This window comes from Temnothorax americanus, unplaced genomic scaffold (assembly GCF_048541705.1).
Source record: "Temnothorax americanus isolate GAGA-0224 unplaced genomic scaffold, ASM4854170v1 Scaffold174, whole genome shotgun sequence".
Lineage (NCBI taxonomy): Eukaryota > Metazoa > Arthropoda > Insecta > Hymenoptera > Formicidae > Temnothorax > Temnothorax americanus.
Window position 1 is genome coordinate 25,001 of NW_027509312.1, and position 14,443 is coordinate 39,443.

The 14,443-nt window shown below is 40.2% G+C and overlaps 1 protein-coding gene, 1 long non-coding RNA gene and 1 pseudogene across 3 annotated transcripts; 2 read left to right on the forward strand and 1 right to left on the reverse strand.

Moving 5' to 3' along the window:
* Positions 1-3,347: 3,347 nt before the first annotated feature.
* LOC143896018 (uncharacterized) lies at positions 3,348-6,379 on the forward strand. Its single transcript, XM_077403573.1, has one exon. The coding sequence runs from the start codon at positions 3,444-3,446 to the stop codon at positions 6,357-6,359; it is 2,916 nt and encodes a 971-aa protein (XP_077259699.1). The 5' UTR covers positions 3,348-3,443; the 3' UTR covers positions 6,360-6,379.
* Positions 6,380-10,813: 4,434 nt separating this feature from the next.
* On the reverse strand, positions 10,814-14,206 carry LOC143896027 (uncharacterized; annotated as a pseudogene).
* Positions 11,729-12,831, forward strand: LOC143896017 (uncharacterized). Of its 2 annotated transcripts, none has more exons than XR_013256534.1 (3): positions 11,729-12,212; positions 12,294-12,413; positions 12,493-12,831. It is a non-coding gene; the product is annotated as an uncharacterized LOC143896017 (long non-coding RNA). The 2 variants fall into 2 exon arrangements; XR_013256535.1 differs by having other exon boundaries at positions 11,729-12,197.
* Positions 14,207-14,443: the final 237 nt, after the last annotated feature.

Genomic DNA, 14,443 nt, shown 5'->3' on the forward strand with positions numbered 1-14,443 from the left:
TCCACTCGCTCGCACATACACACCAGGCTGACCTAAAATTTTGAGGTCTAGCAGCGCCAAGTTTTTTGACATAAATAATACAAACAAAATACATAGTGTTTTATTTAAATAAAAAAAATACATATATAATTACGTATTGCAAGTTGTATATTTTTCCTTAATTGTAATTAAAAAAAACTGTCTTTCTATTGTCACGTACTTTCAAGATTAAGTTAGTTCGTCCGTTTTTGGGTCAAAACATTTAAGTTATTTACCCAGGATTTGGACCAGGTTGTGCGATTAGTCCAGTCCGAAGAGATAACGAATTTTATATATCTTATAACGATGGTCAGATTTATTTATAAAATTAAAATTTGGAAAATCTATTTTAAAATCCAAAGGAATTAATGTGTATGGAGTAAAAGTGCAAACTTTATTATTTTGAATTTCAATTTCTAGTTTCTTTAATTTGAGAAATAATGAAAAAGGATCTTGATTAAATTGAATAGCTTGTTTAATTTGAAATTTAATCCTTTTTACTTGGGATCTTTTGCCCCCTTTTCTGGGCATGAATATAGGTTAAAGGAAATCCTATTGGAACTTTTTGGGACCAACAGTTAAGGAGAGGAGAACTCCCGTTGCCACACTGTTTGGCAGCGACAAGAATCAGGAAATTTCTGTTGCCACGCTTTTTGGCAGCGACAGTTAAGAGTTGTGGAATTAAAGGATTTTATTGAAAAATTGATTTCAAGAATTAAAATTAAAATTACCTTTATTTGGAAGAATTTTCTTATAACAGTTATTTAAGATCTGGTTTTTCTGATATTATTATTATTATTATTATCTGTCTTAAGATTTGCTGAAGTCAGAATTTAATTAGCTCAAGTAAGGATTATCGGTTAATGATTAACTGATTGTCAACAAACTACTGACTCTCAACAACAACTGACTCCCAACAACTACTGACTGTACGATGATTTTTCGCTCTTATTTATACTCAAGTGGCAAGAACCCCCCGCGCGAGCTTCTCACCACTTCTTTTGTCTTTATGTTTGAAGGAGGAGGAAGGTCTTATCACTAGGTGTAATTTTATCCCCTGTGAACCGCGGCCTGACAACCGTCTCCCCATTAGAAATCGGATAATTAATCAATATCGATAACATTCTTGGCTATTTAAAGATTGATTGAATTCAATTTTGTTCGCACGTAACACCTTCCCCCTTAAGTCATACGTGGTACGTTTGTTACCGCGTATGAACTATTAAAGAAAAATTTTATCGTTTTTCATTTTGGATAATGGTCTTCATGCAAATTTGTAAATAATTCTTGTTTTAAAAGAAAAATTTTAATTAATGACACACATAGATGTGTTTATATATAATATGTATAATAAACGTGTACAATAAGTAAAATAATGTATATAATAGTACTTATAACATAAATGTGTTTATATATAATATATATATATATATATACCTAATAAACGTGTACAATAATATGTATAATAGTGCATATAATAATGTGCATAATGGTGCATATAATAATATGTATAATAGAGTAAAGCAAAAATATAAGCTAAAGCTACGGTTCCGGAGAGAACGAGAGTGACAGGTGTGAAAGCGAGTGAGAGCAAAAGGGTCTAGAAGAGAGTGACGAGGGAGGCTGAGGAAGGAGAGGGTGATAGAGCGAGGAGGTGTGGAGGTGAGAGAGTGAGGAGGTAAGAAGGGAAACAGAGGAGGGGCAGGTAAGAGGAGATAAAGGGAGGTAAAGCGGCTAGGCACTGAGAAGGTGTAAGCACGAACGTTAGCTGAGCTAGAGGGGCGCACGGCAGGTGAGCCGAGCCGAGAGCGGCAGCACGAGGCAGAGCGTGAACAATAGCGAAGAGAGAGGGGCGACTCAACACAGGATCCGGGACGCGGACAGCAGCGCGAGGCAGGGCATAGAGTAGGTGGTGGAGCTAGAGGGGGAAGTGAGCCGAGTTAGGAGGAGATGAGTGAAGGGAGAGAAAACGGGAGGGAGGGAAAGAGTGCGATAGGTAAGGTTAAGGAAAAGGAGAAAGTTAGGAGGGGGAGCACGGGAAATTTAGAAGAGTTATGGAAAAGGAAGAGGGAGGAAATGGACAGGAGCGGGGGTGAGGAAAAGGAGGAGATTTTTAAGAGAAGTAACATGACGGCAAGATCTCCTAAAAAAGACTCGGAGTTAGGTGTGAAGGAGTTGGGAGAAAGAATGGGAGAAATGATGGAGGAATTTAGGGCAGTGAGAGAAGAGCTAAGGGAGGGTTTCAGGGAGCAGGGTAGGGAGATGAGAAAGGAGATAGAGGACCTGAGAAGGGAGTTTAGGGAGCGAGAGAAGAGATGGAAAGAGGAGAGGGAAGAGACAAATAAGCAGAAGGAGAAAATGGAAGAAAGAATAAGAAAATTGGAGGAAAAAATGGAAGAGAGGAAGGAGGGGAAGAGGGAGGAGGAAGGAAACGGTAGAGGGGAGGCGGGGGAGAAAATAAGAGAACTGGAGAGAAGGCTGGAAAGGAAAGAAAAGGAGGAGAGAAGAAGAAACATTGTAATAAGAGGGCTGGAAGTAAAAGAAGGAGGGAGGAGAGAAAATGCAGAAAAGTTACTAGAAGGAATAGGAGCGAAAGTAAAGGCAATAGAGGTGAAGAGAATAGGAGGTGATGCAGAAAAAGGAAGGGAAATGGTGCTGTTGAAATTGGAGAACGAAGAACAAAAATGGGAGGTTATGGAAAAAAAGAGGAGCCTAGTGGGGAGAAAGGAAAGAATTACGGAGGACCTATCGTGGGAGGAAAGAAGAATGAATTGGAGGTTGAGAGAGATAGCGAAAGGGGAGGAAAGAGAAGGTAGGAGGGCATGGATTAAGGCAGGCAGAATAAGGCTGGAAAATACTTGGTGGAGATGGGATATGGAAGAGGAGGTGTTAAAGGACGAAAGGGGAAGGAGAAGAAAGGAGAGCAGAGGAGGGAAGGAAGGGAAAGAAGGTAAAGGAGGAGAGGGAGAGGTAGGAACGGAGACGGGGGAATAAGAAGAGAAGAGGATAGAGGGGGTGAGATAGAGAAGGACAACGCGAAAGTCAGAAGAGAAGAAGAGGGGGAAAGTAAGTTAGTTTGGAGGATAGTATTCTGGAACGTAGCGGGGTTGGAAAATAAAGATAAGGATTTTTGGGAAGGGCTGAAGAAAGAAGATGTGTTAGTCATGTCAGAGACCTGGATAGGAGAAAAGGGCTGGGAAAGAATAAGGGGGAGACTTCCAAAAGGGTACGAATGGGGGGTGCAAATGGCGAAGAAAAAGAATAAAAAAGGAAGAGCAATAGGAGGGATGATATTGGGAATAAGAAAAGGATTAAAAGAAAAGGGAACGACAATAGAAGTAAATAGAGAGGGTTGGATTGCGGGAAAGGTCAGAACAGGTGGTGAGAACTGGAGTATTATAGGGGTGTATGCAAAGAAAGAGGGGATGGAGGAAAACGTACAGGAGTTAGGAGATAGAATGGAAAAGAAAGAAGAAGGAAGGTATACGATAATTGGGGGAGATTTTAATGCGAGGACTGGGCAAGAAGGTGGGAGGATAGAGGAAGAGGAGGGAGGAGGATTGGGAGAAGGAAGAAGGTCGAAGGACAAGAAAGTGGACAGAGAGGGGAGGCTGTTGGTAAATAGCTTAGAGGAGAGAGGATGGGAGATATTCAATGGAAATGTGAGAGGAGACGAAGAGGGGGAGTTTACGTTCACGGGGGGAAGAGGTAGTACGGTGATTGATTACATAATAGGGGAAGGAGAAGTAAGAGAGAAGATAGTGAGCATGGTAGTGGGGGAGAGAGTAGACTCGGACCATCACCCATTGGAAGTAGTAGTAAGAAGGGGGGAAGAGGAGGAAGGCAGGAGAGGAGGGTGGAAGAAAAGAAGCAGGGGGGTGTGGAACGAGGAAGGAACAAAGAGGTTTATAGAAAAAATAGGAGAGGTGGAAGTAAAAGAAGTAGAGTTGAATAAGGAATGGGAAGAAATGGAAATAAGAATAACAGAGGCAATAAAAGGGGTAGAGGAGGAGCTCGGAAATAAGAAAGGGAAGGTGGGATGGTGGGATGAGGAATGTCGAGAAGCGAAGAAAGAGGCAAGGAGAAAATTAAGGGACTGGAGGAAGAAGAGAGGAGAGGCCAGTGCGTATAAGGAAAGGAGGAAAGAATTTAAGGAGATATGTAAGAGAAAGAAGGAAGAGGAGAACCAGAGATGGGAGAGAAAAGTGGAAGGAGCAAGGAGGGAAGAGGAGGTATGGGAGATAGTGAATAGGGAGAGAAGGAAAAAGAGGGGAATAGAGGAAGGAATAGAGGAAGAAGAATGGAAAGAGCACTTTATGAAGTTATTAGGAGGAGTAGAGGGGAGGATGAGGATGGGGAAGGAAGGAGAGAGGGAAGAAAAGGAAGGAGAGGAGGAAGAGGAAATAAGTCTAGAGGAAATGAGGAGAGTTATAAAGAAGCTAAAGGACGGAAAGGCAATGGGAAAGGATGAGATTCCAGGAGAGGCCTGGAAGCGAGGGGGGAAGGGGTTGGAGGTTTGGACATGGAAATTTATCAATAAGATATGGAAGGGGGGAGGATGGCCGGAAATTTGGAAGGAAGGTATAATTGCGCCAATCATAAAGAAAGGAGAAGGAAAGAGGGCAGAGGAATATAGAGGGGTGACAATAATGCCCTCTTTGTATAAGGTGTACACGGCTATTCTGGCGGAGAGGATAAGGGAGGAGATAGAGGGAAAGAGAATGGTACCACACAACCAGACAGGATTTAGAAGAGGAATGGGAACGATAGACAACATTTACGTGTTGAACTACATGGTGAACAGAAGGTTAGAGAAGAAAGGGGGAAAACTGATAGCATGTTTTGTGGACCTTAAGGCGGCGTTCGATTCGGTGGATAGAGGAATACTAATAAAAGCTATGAGAGAAAGGGGAATAAGGGAAGGACTGGTGAGAAGGACGGAAGAGATGTTAAGAGAGACGAAGAGTAGGGTAAGAGGAGGAAACGAATTGGGAGAAGTATTCTGGACGGGGAGGGGAGTAAGGCAGGGATGCCCTTTGAGCCCGATTCTGTTCAATGTGTTGCTAGCAGACCTGGAGGAGGAAATGGATAGAGTTAAATGGGGAGGGATAATGCTAGGAGGCAAGAGGGTGTATACTCTGGCCTACGCGGATGATATCGTGCTAATTGCAGAGGATGAGGACCAAATGAGGAGTCTGATAGAAAGACTAGAGGGTTACCTGGGCAGGAAGAGATTGGAATTGAACGTGGGGAAAACAAAAATAATGAGGTTTAGGAAAGGAGGAGGGAGGGACAGTAAGAGAAAATGGAGATGGGAAGGAAAAGAGTTGGAAGAGGTGAGGGAATTTCGGTATTTGGGATACGTGTTTCAAAGAAATGGAGGGCAGGAAGCACAAATAAGGGAAAGGATAAAAAAGGCGGCCGCAGTGATGGGAAAAGTCTGGGGGATAGGGAAGAGGAGATTCGGGAAAGACTGGGGAAAAAGACTGTGGCTGTTCGATAGACTGGTGTGGACGGTGTTGAGTTATGGAGCGGAAATATGGGGATGGAGAGAAAGGGAAGGAATAGAAAGAATGGAAGAAAGATACATTAGATGGGTATTGGGGGCGGACGGGAGAACACCGTGGTATCTAGTGAGGGAGGAGTTGCAAAGGGAGAAATTAAGAGGGAGAGCAGGAATGAGGGCATGGAGATTTGAGAAAAAGTTAGAGGAAGGTGGAGGAAGTGAACTGGCGAGGTCTGCCTGGGAGGAGTTGAAGGAAAGAGAGATGGAAGGGAAAGCAGGTTCAGATTGGGAAAGAGAGAGAGGAAAGTTCTTCGAAGACAGAGGCGTGGGGTTAAAAGAGGTGGAAAAGATAAGAGGAGATGGAGACGAATGGTTTCTTAAATTGTTTGAGGGGGATAGGGAGACGCAGAGAAAAGAGAGATGGGAGAGGATCGAGAAAGCAGAATACAATAAGTGGTATAAGTGGATAAAGGGAGAGGGTATCCCGGGATATTTGAAGAAGGGATGGGGAGAAAGTAGATGGGGAAGGGTGGCTAGATTCAGGTTAGGGAACGAGATAGGAGAGAGCAGATACTGGGAAGCGGAGGAGAAAAAGAAGTGTAGGTTGTGTGGGAATAAGGAGGAAACGTGGGAGCATGTATGGGAAGAATGTAGAAGATGGAATTCAGGAAAGGGAAGCTGGCAGGAAGCGGTAGGATGGGTTTTGGACGAGGAAGGAGGAGGAGAGGAATGGATGCTGGAATTAGAAGGGGAGAGAATGGGTGGAAAGGGGGATTTGGAGGAGTTAAAGGAGGGTAGTGGGGAAGATGGAAGGGGAGATGGGGGAGAAGGATAAGTGGGAGGGGAAGAAGAGGAATGTAGAGAAAAGGAGAAGTGAGTAATTGGCCTGTTTTAGAGCTGGCAGGATGGAGCGGGAAGGGAGAATGATAGTGGAGGCAGTGGAAGGGATTGTAGAGGAGAAGCTAAGGAAGATGCTGAGGGAAAAGAAGGAGGAAGACAGAAAAAAGGAAGAGAGGATGGAGGAGCTGGAGGAGAAGGTAAGGAGGTTGGAGAGAAAGATAGAAAGGCTGGAGCAAAGTGGAGGCAAAAGGAAGAGGGAGGATAGCGAGGAGAGTATGGCGGGAAAAAAGAAATGGTGGGCAGGTGAGGGTAAAAGGAACGAGGACGATTTCAGAAAGAGGAATATAATTATAAGAGTGGAGAAAGAGAAATGGGAAGGTAAGGAGACCAACTGGGAGAAAGTGAAGGAGCTTTTCGCAGAAGGGCTGAAGGTGAAGGTGAAGGTAAGAGAGGTGATAGTGGTGGGGCAGAGAGGGATTTGGCTAACAATTTTGGTAAAGTTAGGAGACGAGGAGGAGAAGAGGCGGGTTTTGGAGGCGAGGAGAAGGGCAGGGAACTCCATAGGAGTCAAGATACACGAGGATAAGTCGGTGGAAAGGAGGGTTAGGGTGAGAGAAGAAGGGAGAAGGGAGGTGCACAAGTGCACAGGGAGATCGGCGGAGGAAGAAATCGCGAGAGGGATGGAGGAGAAGTTTCTCTTGAGCCCAGAGGAGGAGAAGGAGGAGGGACGAGAGAGGAAGCAGGCCAAATAGGGAGGAGTAGACAGGAAGGATGGAGGTAGAAGGAAGGAAGGAAGATTTGACGGCAGAAGCGGAGGAAGAAGAAGAGGGATGAAGAGGGGAGGGGAGGGGGGGTAAATAGTTTTGTAAGGTCGCATATGGCCAGGCACAAGGGAAATAGAATGTACGAGGTTTGGGTACGTTCCTCATAATTAAAAACGCCTTGTAAACCCTACGGGGAAAGGCAATAAACTACATACATATAAGCTAAAGCTAAAATATGTGAGCTAATATAATCCAAGCTAAAATAATCCATTTATTATTATTATTTTTTTTATATTTTTTAATTACTTTTATTTCAAAATTTTTTAGCTGAAATTCTTTAATTTCGAATTCTGTTTTGTTTCTGACAAATTCTTCAAGACAGTCTCGGCATTGATGAGACGGCCTTAACCACATTAATTCCTTGTTGCAAAAGTAACAATTAACCTTTTTGTTAATATCAATTCTATGCAGGGGTGAGCAAATCGAGTGCCATCCCGTCTCTTCTTGGAAATTCGCAGGTTGAAACTCTCGATTATAACATTCTTCGCACAGTCTCCTTCTCGGATGATTTCGCTCGACATAACAGATCTCATTGTTATTTTCAGTCTTTATGCACTTGCATCTCATAAATATTTTATATGTTCCTTCACTGTAGTCCACTGGTCGGACTCCGTCAATTGGTCCGTAGTATTCGTTCTTCTCCTCCTCGCTTCTGTTATCTATCTTTGGTCCTTTCATTGTCTGCTGATTATTTTAAATTACTATTATTTGTTTTTTTACTAAATTTAAAGAAAAGAAAAATTATTAACAAAGTTTTATTTTATTACCTTTATTCTTTCACTGACTTATAATTTGTACTTTCTTTGATATAGCTTAAGCCGTGTCTGAATTTGGACTGACTTACATTTACGAGCTGTCCCTCGGGCAGCCTTCTTATCTATAGTGTAAACCGGTTCTTGTAAACCGAAACCTTAATACCTATTGTTGATTTCTTAAAGAATTTAGAGTTTATTATTTTTATAATCGCGGATATAGGTTTTGAATTTCATTGTGGATAATTGTTTTATTCTTATTATCTTTAATTTCAATCTCAGGAATAGAGCAAGTAATATTGCTTGTATGTTGTTGTGAATGTAATGTATTCGTTTCCGAGTTTTCATTTTCTGTTATTACTTGTGTTAATGTTGTTTCTGGTAACTCCTGCTTCGGAGATGCTTGATCTTTTCCTTCCTGTGTTGTTTCTCTTGCTAAATGTAACAGCAAATTTGTTACTGAGTCCCAAAGTGCTCCAATTAAATATATAGACCATCCATAAATGGTATGAAGTGCATAGCCGTGTACGACGGTATCCATTATTAATTTTATTGTTCGTATGCAAAAATATAGTCCAATTACTCCTGCACTTGCATTGCCAATAGATAAAAACGTTCCCCAAATTTTCTTCCAAGCGTTTTCCGTTATTTTTTCCAATGAATTTTCATCCAGAAGGTGAGAGAGTGATATTCCTTGTGTTTGTACTGGTTCTCCCTTTACACCGCGCGCCATAGTGTTTAAAATTCCATTTCTTTCTGCTGGGAACATAATTTGTTCTCTTAAATTTTCAAGTTCATTATTAGTATAAATGCCGCCAGCTTGCTGCCAAAGGTCCAGGATCTTTATATTGCCACGTAGGTTTACTGTTCGGTTTTATTATCGCTGGTGATTTGCTGTATTCCAAAATCGGTGTTATTCGATACCATCCGTCATTTAAAAGATACATTGTTGGTATTATACGGCTGCATGTAGTCTGTGTTCCTGTTTTAAACAAGATGTGAGTCCTCGGCGCTAAGAAATATGTTTCGTTTCCTTTAAATACTGGTAACTGCTGATAACATTCTTGCGTGTGTCGATATTTAACGTCCACTGGAGTGCATTTAATTATATGTACAGCTTCTCCAGAGATCACTGCCATATATCCGGGTCCTTTCATAATTTGATATGCAAAATCGTCTGGAGCATGGACTGCTAGGGTCAGTGCGTTCTTCATTACTTGTCGTTCCAAATTACAGTGTCGTGTTAATATGTCTGTGTATAAACGGTTCATCTGTGTGCGTATATGTCTTTCCACATAAATAAATTTTGAATTTATGTAAGCAAAAATATCTAGATTTTCTACTGATATTTGGCGCTTATGCGCGAAAGATTCTCCTTTTTTAATTTCTAGAATTACAAGTTTTGGATGCTCTGTTTTAATTAATGTGTATCCACAAAGAAGCTCTTCCCCCGTTTGTGTTAACGCAAAAGTGACGTCTTTAGTTGACAAGAAATAAATTATTTGCAAATTTTTAAAAACGTCACTTTTGCGTTAACACAAACGGGGGAAGAGCTTCTTTGTGGATACACATTAATTAAAACAGAGCATCCAAAACTTGTAATTCTAGAAATTAAAAAAGGAGAATCTTTCGCGCATAAGCGCCAAATATCAGTAGAAAATCTAGATATTTTTGCTTACATAAATTCAAAATTTATTTATGTGGAAAGACATATACGCACACAGATGAACCGTTTATACACAGACATATTAACACGACACTGTAATTTGGAACGACAAGTAATGAAGAACGCACTGACCCTAACAGTCCATGCTCCAGACGATTTTGCATATCAAATTATGAAAGGACCCGGATATATGGCAGTGATCTCTGGAGAAGCTGTACATATAATTAAATGCACTCCAGTGGACGTTAAATATCGACACACGCAAGAATGTTATCAGCAGTTACCAGTATTTAAAGGAAACGAAACATATTTCTTAGCGCCGAGGACTCACATCTTGTTTAAAACAGGAACACAGACTACATGCAGCCGTATAATACCAACAATGTATCTTTTAAATGACGGATGGTATCGAATAACACCGATTTTGGAATACAGCAAATCACCAGCGATAATAAAACCGAACAGTAAACCTACGTGGCAATATAAAGATCCTGGACCTTTGGCAGCAAGCTGGCGGCATTTATACTAACGCGGCGCCCGACCCCGAAGGACAAGGACGCGGTACCCCCCCCCTCACCCCGCGGCGGCCGAAGACGCGGTACCCCCCCGCGGTTCCCCCTCCCCGCCCCTCACCCCCCTTCGAGCACCACCCGGGGGTAGAATCCTCATTGTATACCTACTGCCTACAAATGGAACAAAGTGATCAAGAGCGTCAAATAGCACAATTCCAAGCGGGAGAGACTCGTCCAAAGAGAATAAAACAGGCGCGCTTAGACGCTCGCCTCCGCAACGTTGTAAATACGTATAATCCTGCCGAGGCATTGAATTACCTAACAAATATTTCGCACAACATCTCTTACTAATGTATCCTTATCGGATTCACAAGTTCCTTACAATCGCCACATATTAGAATATAGGTGTGTAATAAATAAAAAAAGTTGTAAAATAAAGAGAATGTAAACCCATGTGACACCTCGTTTTGCGTGGATAGCGTATGCATGGAGGTGGTAGGTTCCGCTCCACTATGGTTAAACTACACACATAGTATGCCTTCAAAGTACATGCGTAGGCTTTCCACGCGTGGAAAGTTATGAACCCATGTGGCTCCTGGTTTCGCGTGGACGTCCTGTCGCAGGAAATTTTGTCACGGGGATATTATTTTTTTGGACATAATGTCGTGGGATGTTCTGTCGTGAGAAATTTTTTTTTAGACGTTCTGTCTGACTACCAAAGTAAACTCTTTAGTTTCTCTTTGTAACAGGAACAATATCATCTTCTGTATGTGTATTGGAGCTCTATATACCACTGCACATTGTACCTATAAAGTATATGCAGAATGAATGACAAATTGAGACAAATCTCTATTAGTTAATTTCAGTGTTTACGCCGATTTATTTTACAGTAATATTAATTAATTTTTATTGATGAAACAACTCTTAAAAGATGAACTTTCATATATACTATTTCATGAAAAGTTTCTCACGCAGTAAAAAATACGTAATTATTGTGATCCGTTACATTCTGCCCGATATAGTTGGCTATAAACATATACGTGACACAAGCAAATACAAGAAGAAACGGAAATAAGAATTCCTCAACATTATTTCCAGATGATGCAATCTGAAAAATCTTTGGAATCAATTTCTTGACGCATTTATTGGACAGTATTATTATTAATATGAATAACTTCGGGACAGCTCTTATACATTATTATACAAATTCAAAAACATACTTGAAATAGGTTGATGCTCACACAAACCACTCCACACGTTATTAAGCAAAACATCATTATCTCGAGTGCGGACAACAAATCTTGAGACAGTCTTCCAACACAAAAAGATATTATTAAACGTAAATATTGCACGAATATTGTCGACGTAAATACAAACTTCACAGCTTGCCGGTGAATGTCGACCGCATAAATTATGCCCTCGGTCATCAGAATTTTATTTTTTAGCGTAATGTTTTGTAAAATGTCGACACTCATTGCATGTTCAATACTGTTACGTCCGGACGATCGTTCGGACGTCGGGGTGGGTTAATCAGTGAGAAAGAGTGAATTGAAACCTTCGCGATATTGTGTGAGTGCCTCACATGAACGAGGAGAGACGGTAAGTCTACTATATATATATATATATATATATATATATATATATATACATTTCTTCTTTAATTTTTGACTGGGTTGGTACGGACTTCTCTAAGTATCAGGCGGATTTTTTGCGTTAACGTCTCGATTTTCGTTATCTTAGGTAACTGTGGGTCTTGGACCATGGCACTCGATTGCTCCCGATTTGCAACGACCGGTGATTCTACGCGAGGATCAGTTTTTACTGTCGGTGGCGGAACGGTGTTTAGCACGCGCGGATCGAAATCGCCGCCGGAATAATAGGCTCGTTGTAGCCTTTTCAGTTGATGAGCACGTCCCGATCGTCTGGATCGCACCATTGATGAAAAAATGTACCTACCTTGGTAACTTGCTGACCTCCGAGTACGTTATATAAGTATATAGTGACTGGTTCAACTTCCTTCCTCCATCAATCGCATGCAAGCGTGTGGGTGTGCGTGTGTTCTTGCGAGTACGCGTGTGTGTAAGGACCCTTACGGTAACGTGCAGGCAGTCGTAATTAATATATATATATATATATATTTTTTTTTTCGCTGATTTAGATTAATATATGTTATAGGAACAAAGAAGGAACAGAGGAATTTAGAGAACGCCCTGAGAGAGGCGCGCATTGACGGAAGGATCGGTTGAGAACGCCCTGAGGGAGGCGCGCATCAACGGGTATCCGGTAAAAATCAGTGTAAGATAAAAGAAGGATAAATCTTTATGTCTGGTAGAATGAGTATTTATTAATGCTGATGGCGTTTCGTTTATTACAGAGTATCCGGCAGCACGACGCGTGAGAAGGCACCACGATCTGTACACTCTCGCGGCTATGTCCCTCGAGCTCGCAAGGCTCTCGCGGCTAAGTCCCTTCGGACGACAACGCTCTCGCGACTAAGTCCCTTCTCGACTCGCGGTGCTCTCGAAATCGAAAATGAAACTGAGAGAATCTGAGGGAATCTGCCTGGCCCGTCTCGCAGGGCCCGTATTTATACTACCCGGTCGGTGGCGTCCGGGGTAAAGGGAATATTGTAATCACGCGAGTACGTGAATTTATCACGTGAAACTCTCTGTACACCGTGTTATTGATCGAGAGCGTCGCGCGTCGGTCCAGACTACGAATCGATTGATCGATGACGAATTTATCTAATTATGCAAATATTATTTCCACGTTCCTTTATATTGTTGCGGTTATATTTTACACTGTTGCTTTAAATAATCTGTAATAAATTTTAAGAACAATACTGATAATACTTAACACTATTATTAACAGGCGATTTACTTAAACCTACGAATTATAATAATATCAATACTGTCATGAGTCGTAAATTATATATACATTTATTCATGTGTAACATTGAACGGTGACAACATTAATATTATTATTCGTGCATCTACTAATTCCTATTTCTACGCAAAATACAGTATCTATACGTGCAATCTACTCTAAGCGTAATTTTACAGCAGTATCAGTGTTGCAAGCAATATGTATGTCGTGTCGTTTACATGCGGCCTTGAGATTTTTCGCGGTTCATTACAATACGATAGCTACAAATGTCGTGTCGCAATTATATAGCAATTTATTAAATGACACAATTTTTCAGCTAAAAACAAACTTTTACTAAAAAATTTTTAACCATGTTATACATATAAAGATAACACTTTTGTGTATAACTTGTATAACTGCCCTAATTATTATTGGACCGTTATATAATATGGTAATTTTTACGTCTATACTCCTACCTAGCAATTCTAAACATTCCACAAGTATGTTGAGCATATGTAATAAGCATTGTACCTATTGCTACCATTACAGTCGTTCCGATGAAAAAAGCTACGTACATATGGAACAATATCAAATAGAAATACTTCTCTTGATCGACGAAATACTCCGTTATAATGAATAAATGACGTGACCGTTGGTGAGATATATTCATCAGTACATCAATATTAATTAAATTTGACCAAAATTGAACTATAATACTAACAAATAGTCCACCAATTACAAGTGCTGAAAAGCGTAAATAAATTGTCATTTGTAGGGTGTAATATTATAAAATTATGTATTTTGTATTATGTATTTTATGTATACCGTACACATGTGTGTACAATATGAAATATCTTTTAATAAAATTAAATTTTATTGCAAAATTGATAGCTATTTCAATTTATAAGCACATTTGCCATTTAATGCAAATACGTGATATTAATGCTTTAATAGGCCCATGCAATAAAATAAATCATATATAAATGTATGTATGTATGAAAGTTATAATATGCTAAAGTCTATTTCACTCTACTTGACAGTTTATTGTTAGATATTAAATCGAAAATATGATTACATGCAAAAATCAATAAACATTGCCTTACCCGTAAACGCAATCGTGTATAACGATTAGCGATACAACTATATTTTTTTGCAATAGCATTTTTGTTTTTGTTCCTTAATTCGTTAAGTATATGTTGAAGCTCCATCAATAACTTTTTCACCTGCCAATTTTTATTATATTTTTCTGTATTACTATTGTTGTAAATATTAAAATATTTTTTGCTATGAAAATATATTTAACAGACAAGTTAATCCTATTTAACGGATGCTCTGTAAGCCATTAACTTACAACTTCAATGTTAAAACGAAATGCGTTATATTTTATTATAAATATTGTAAAAAAAGATACAGTAGACAACACTTTGGTAACAAGGTCCGAGGTACATTTTAATACTATT

What these genes read in the sequence shown, in the direction of transcription:
- LOC143896018 (XM_077403573.1), top strand. Translation starts at nt 3,444, where the DNA reads ATGGAGGAAAACGTACAGGAGTTAGGAGATAGAATGGAAAAGAAAGAA.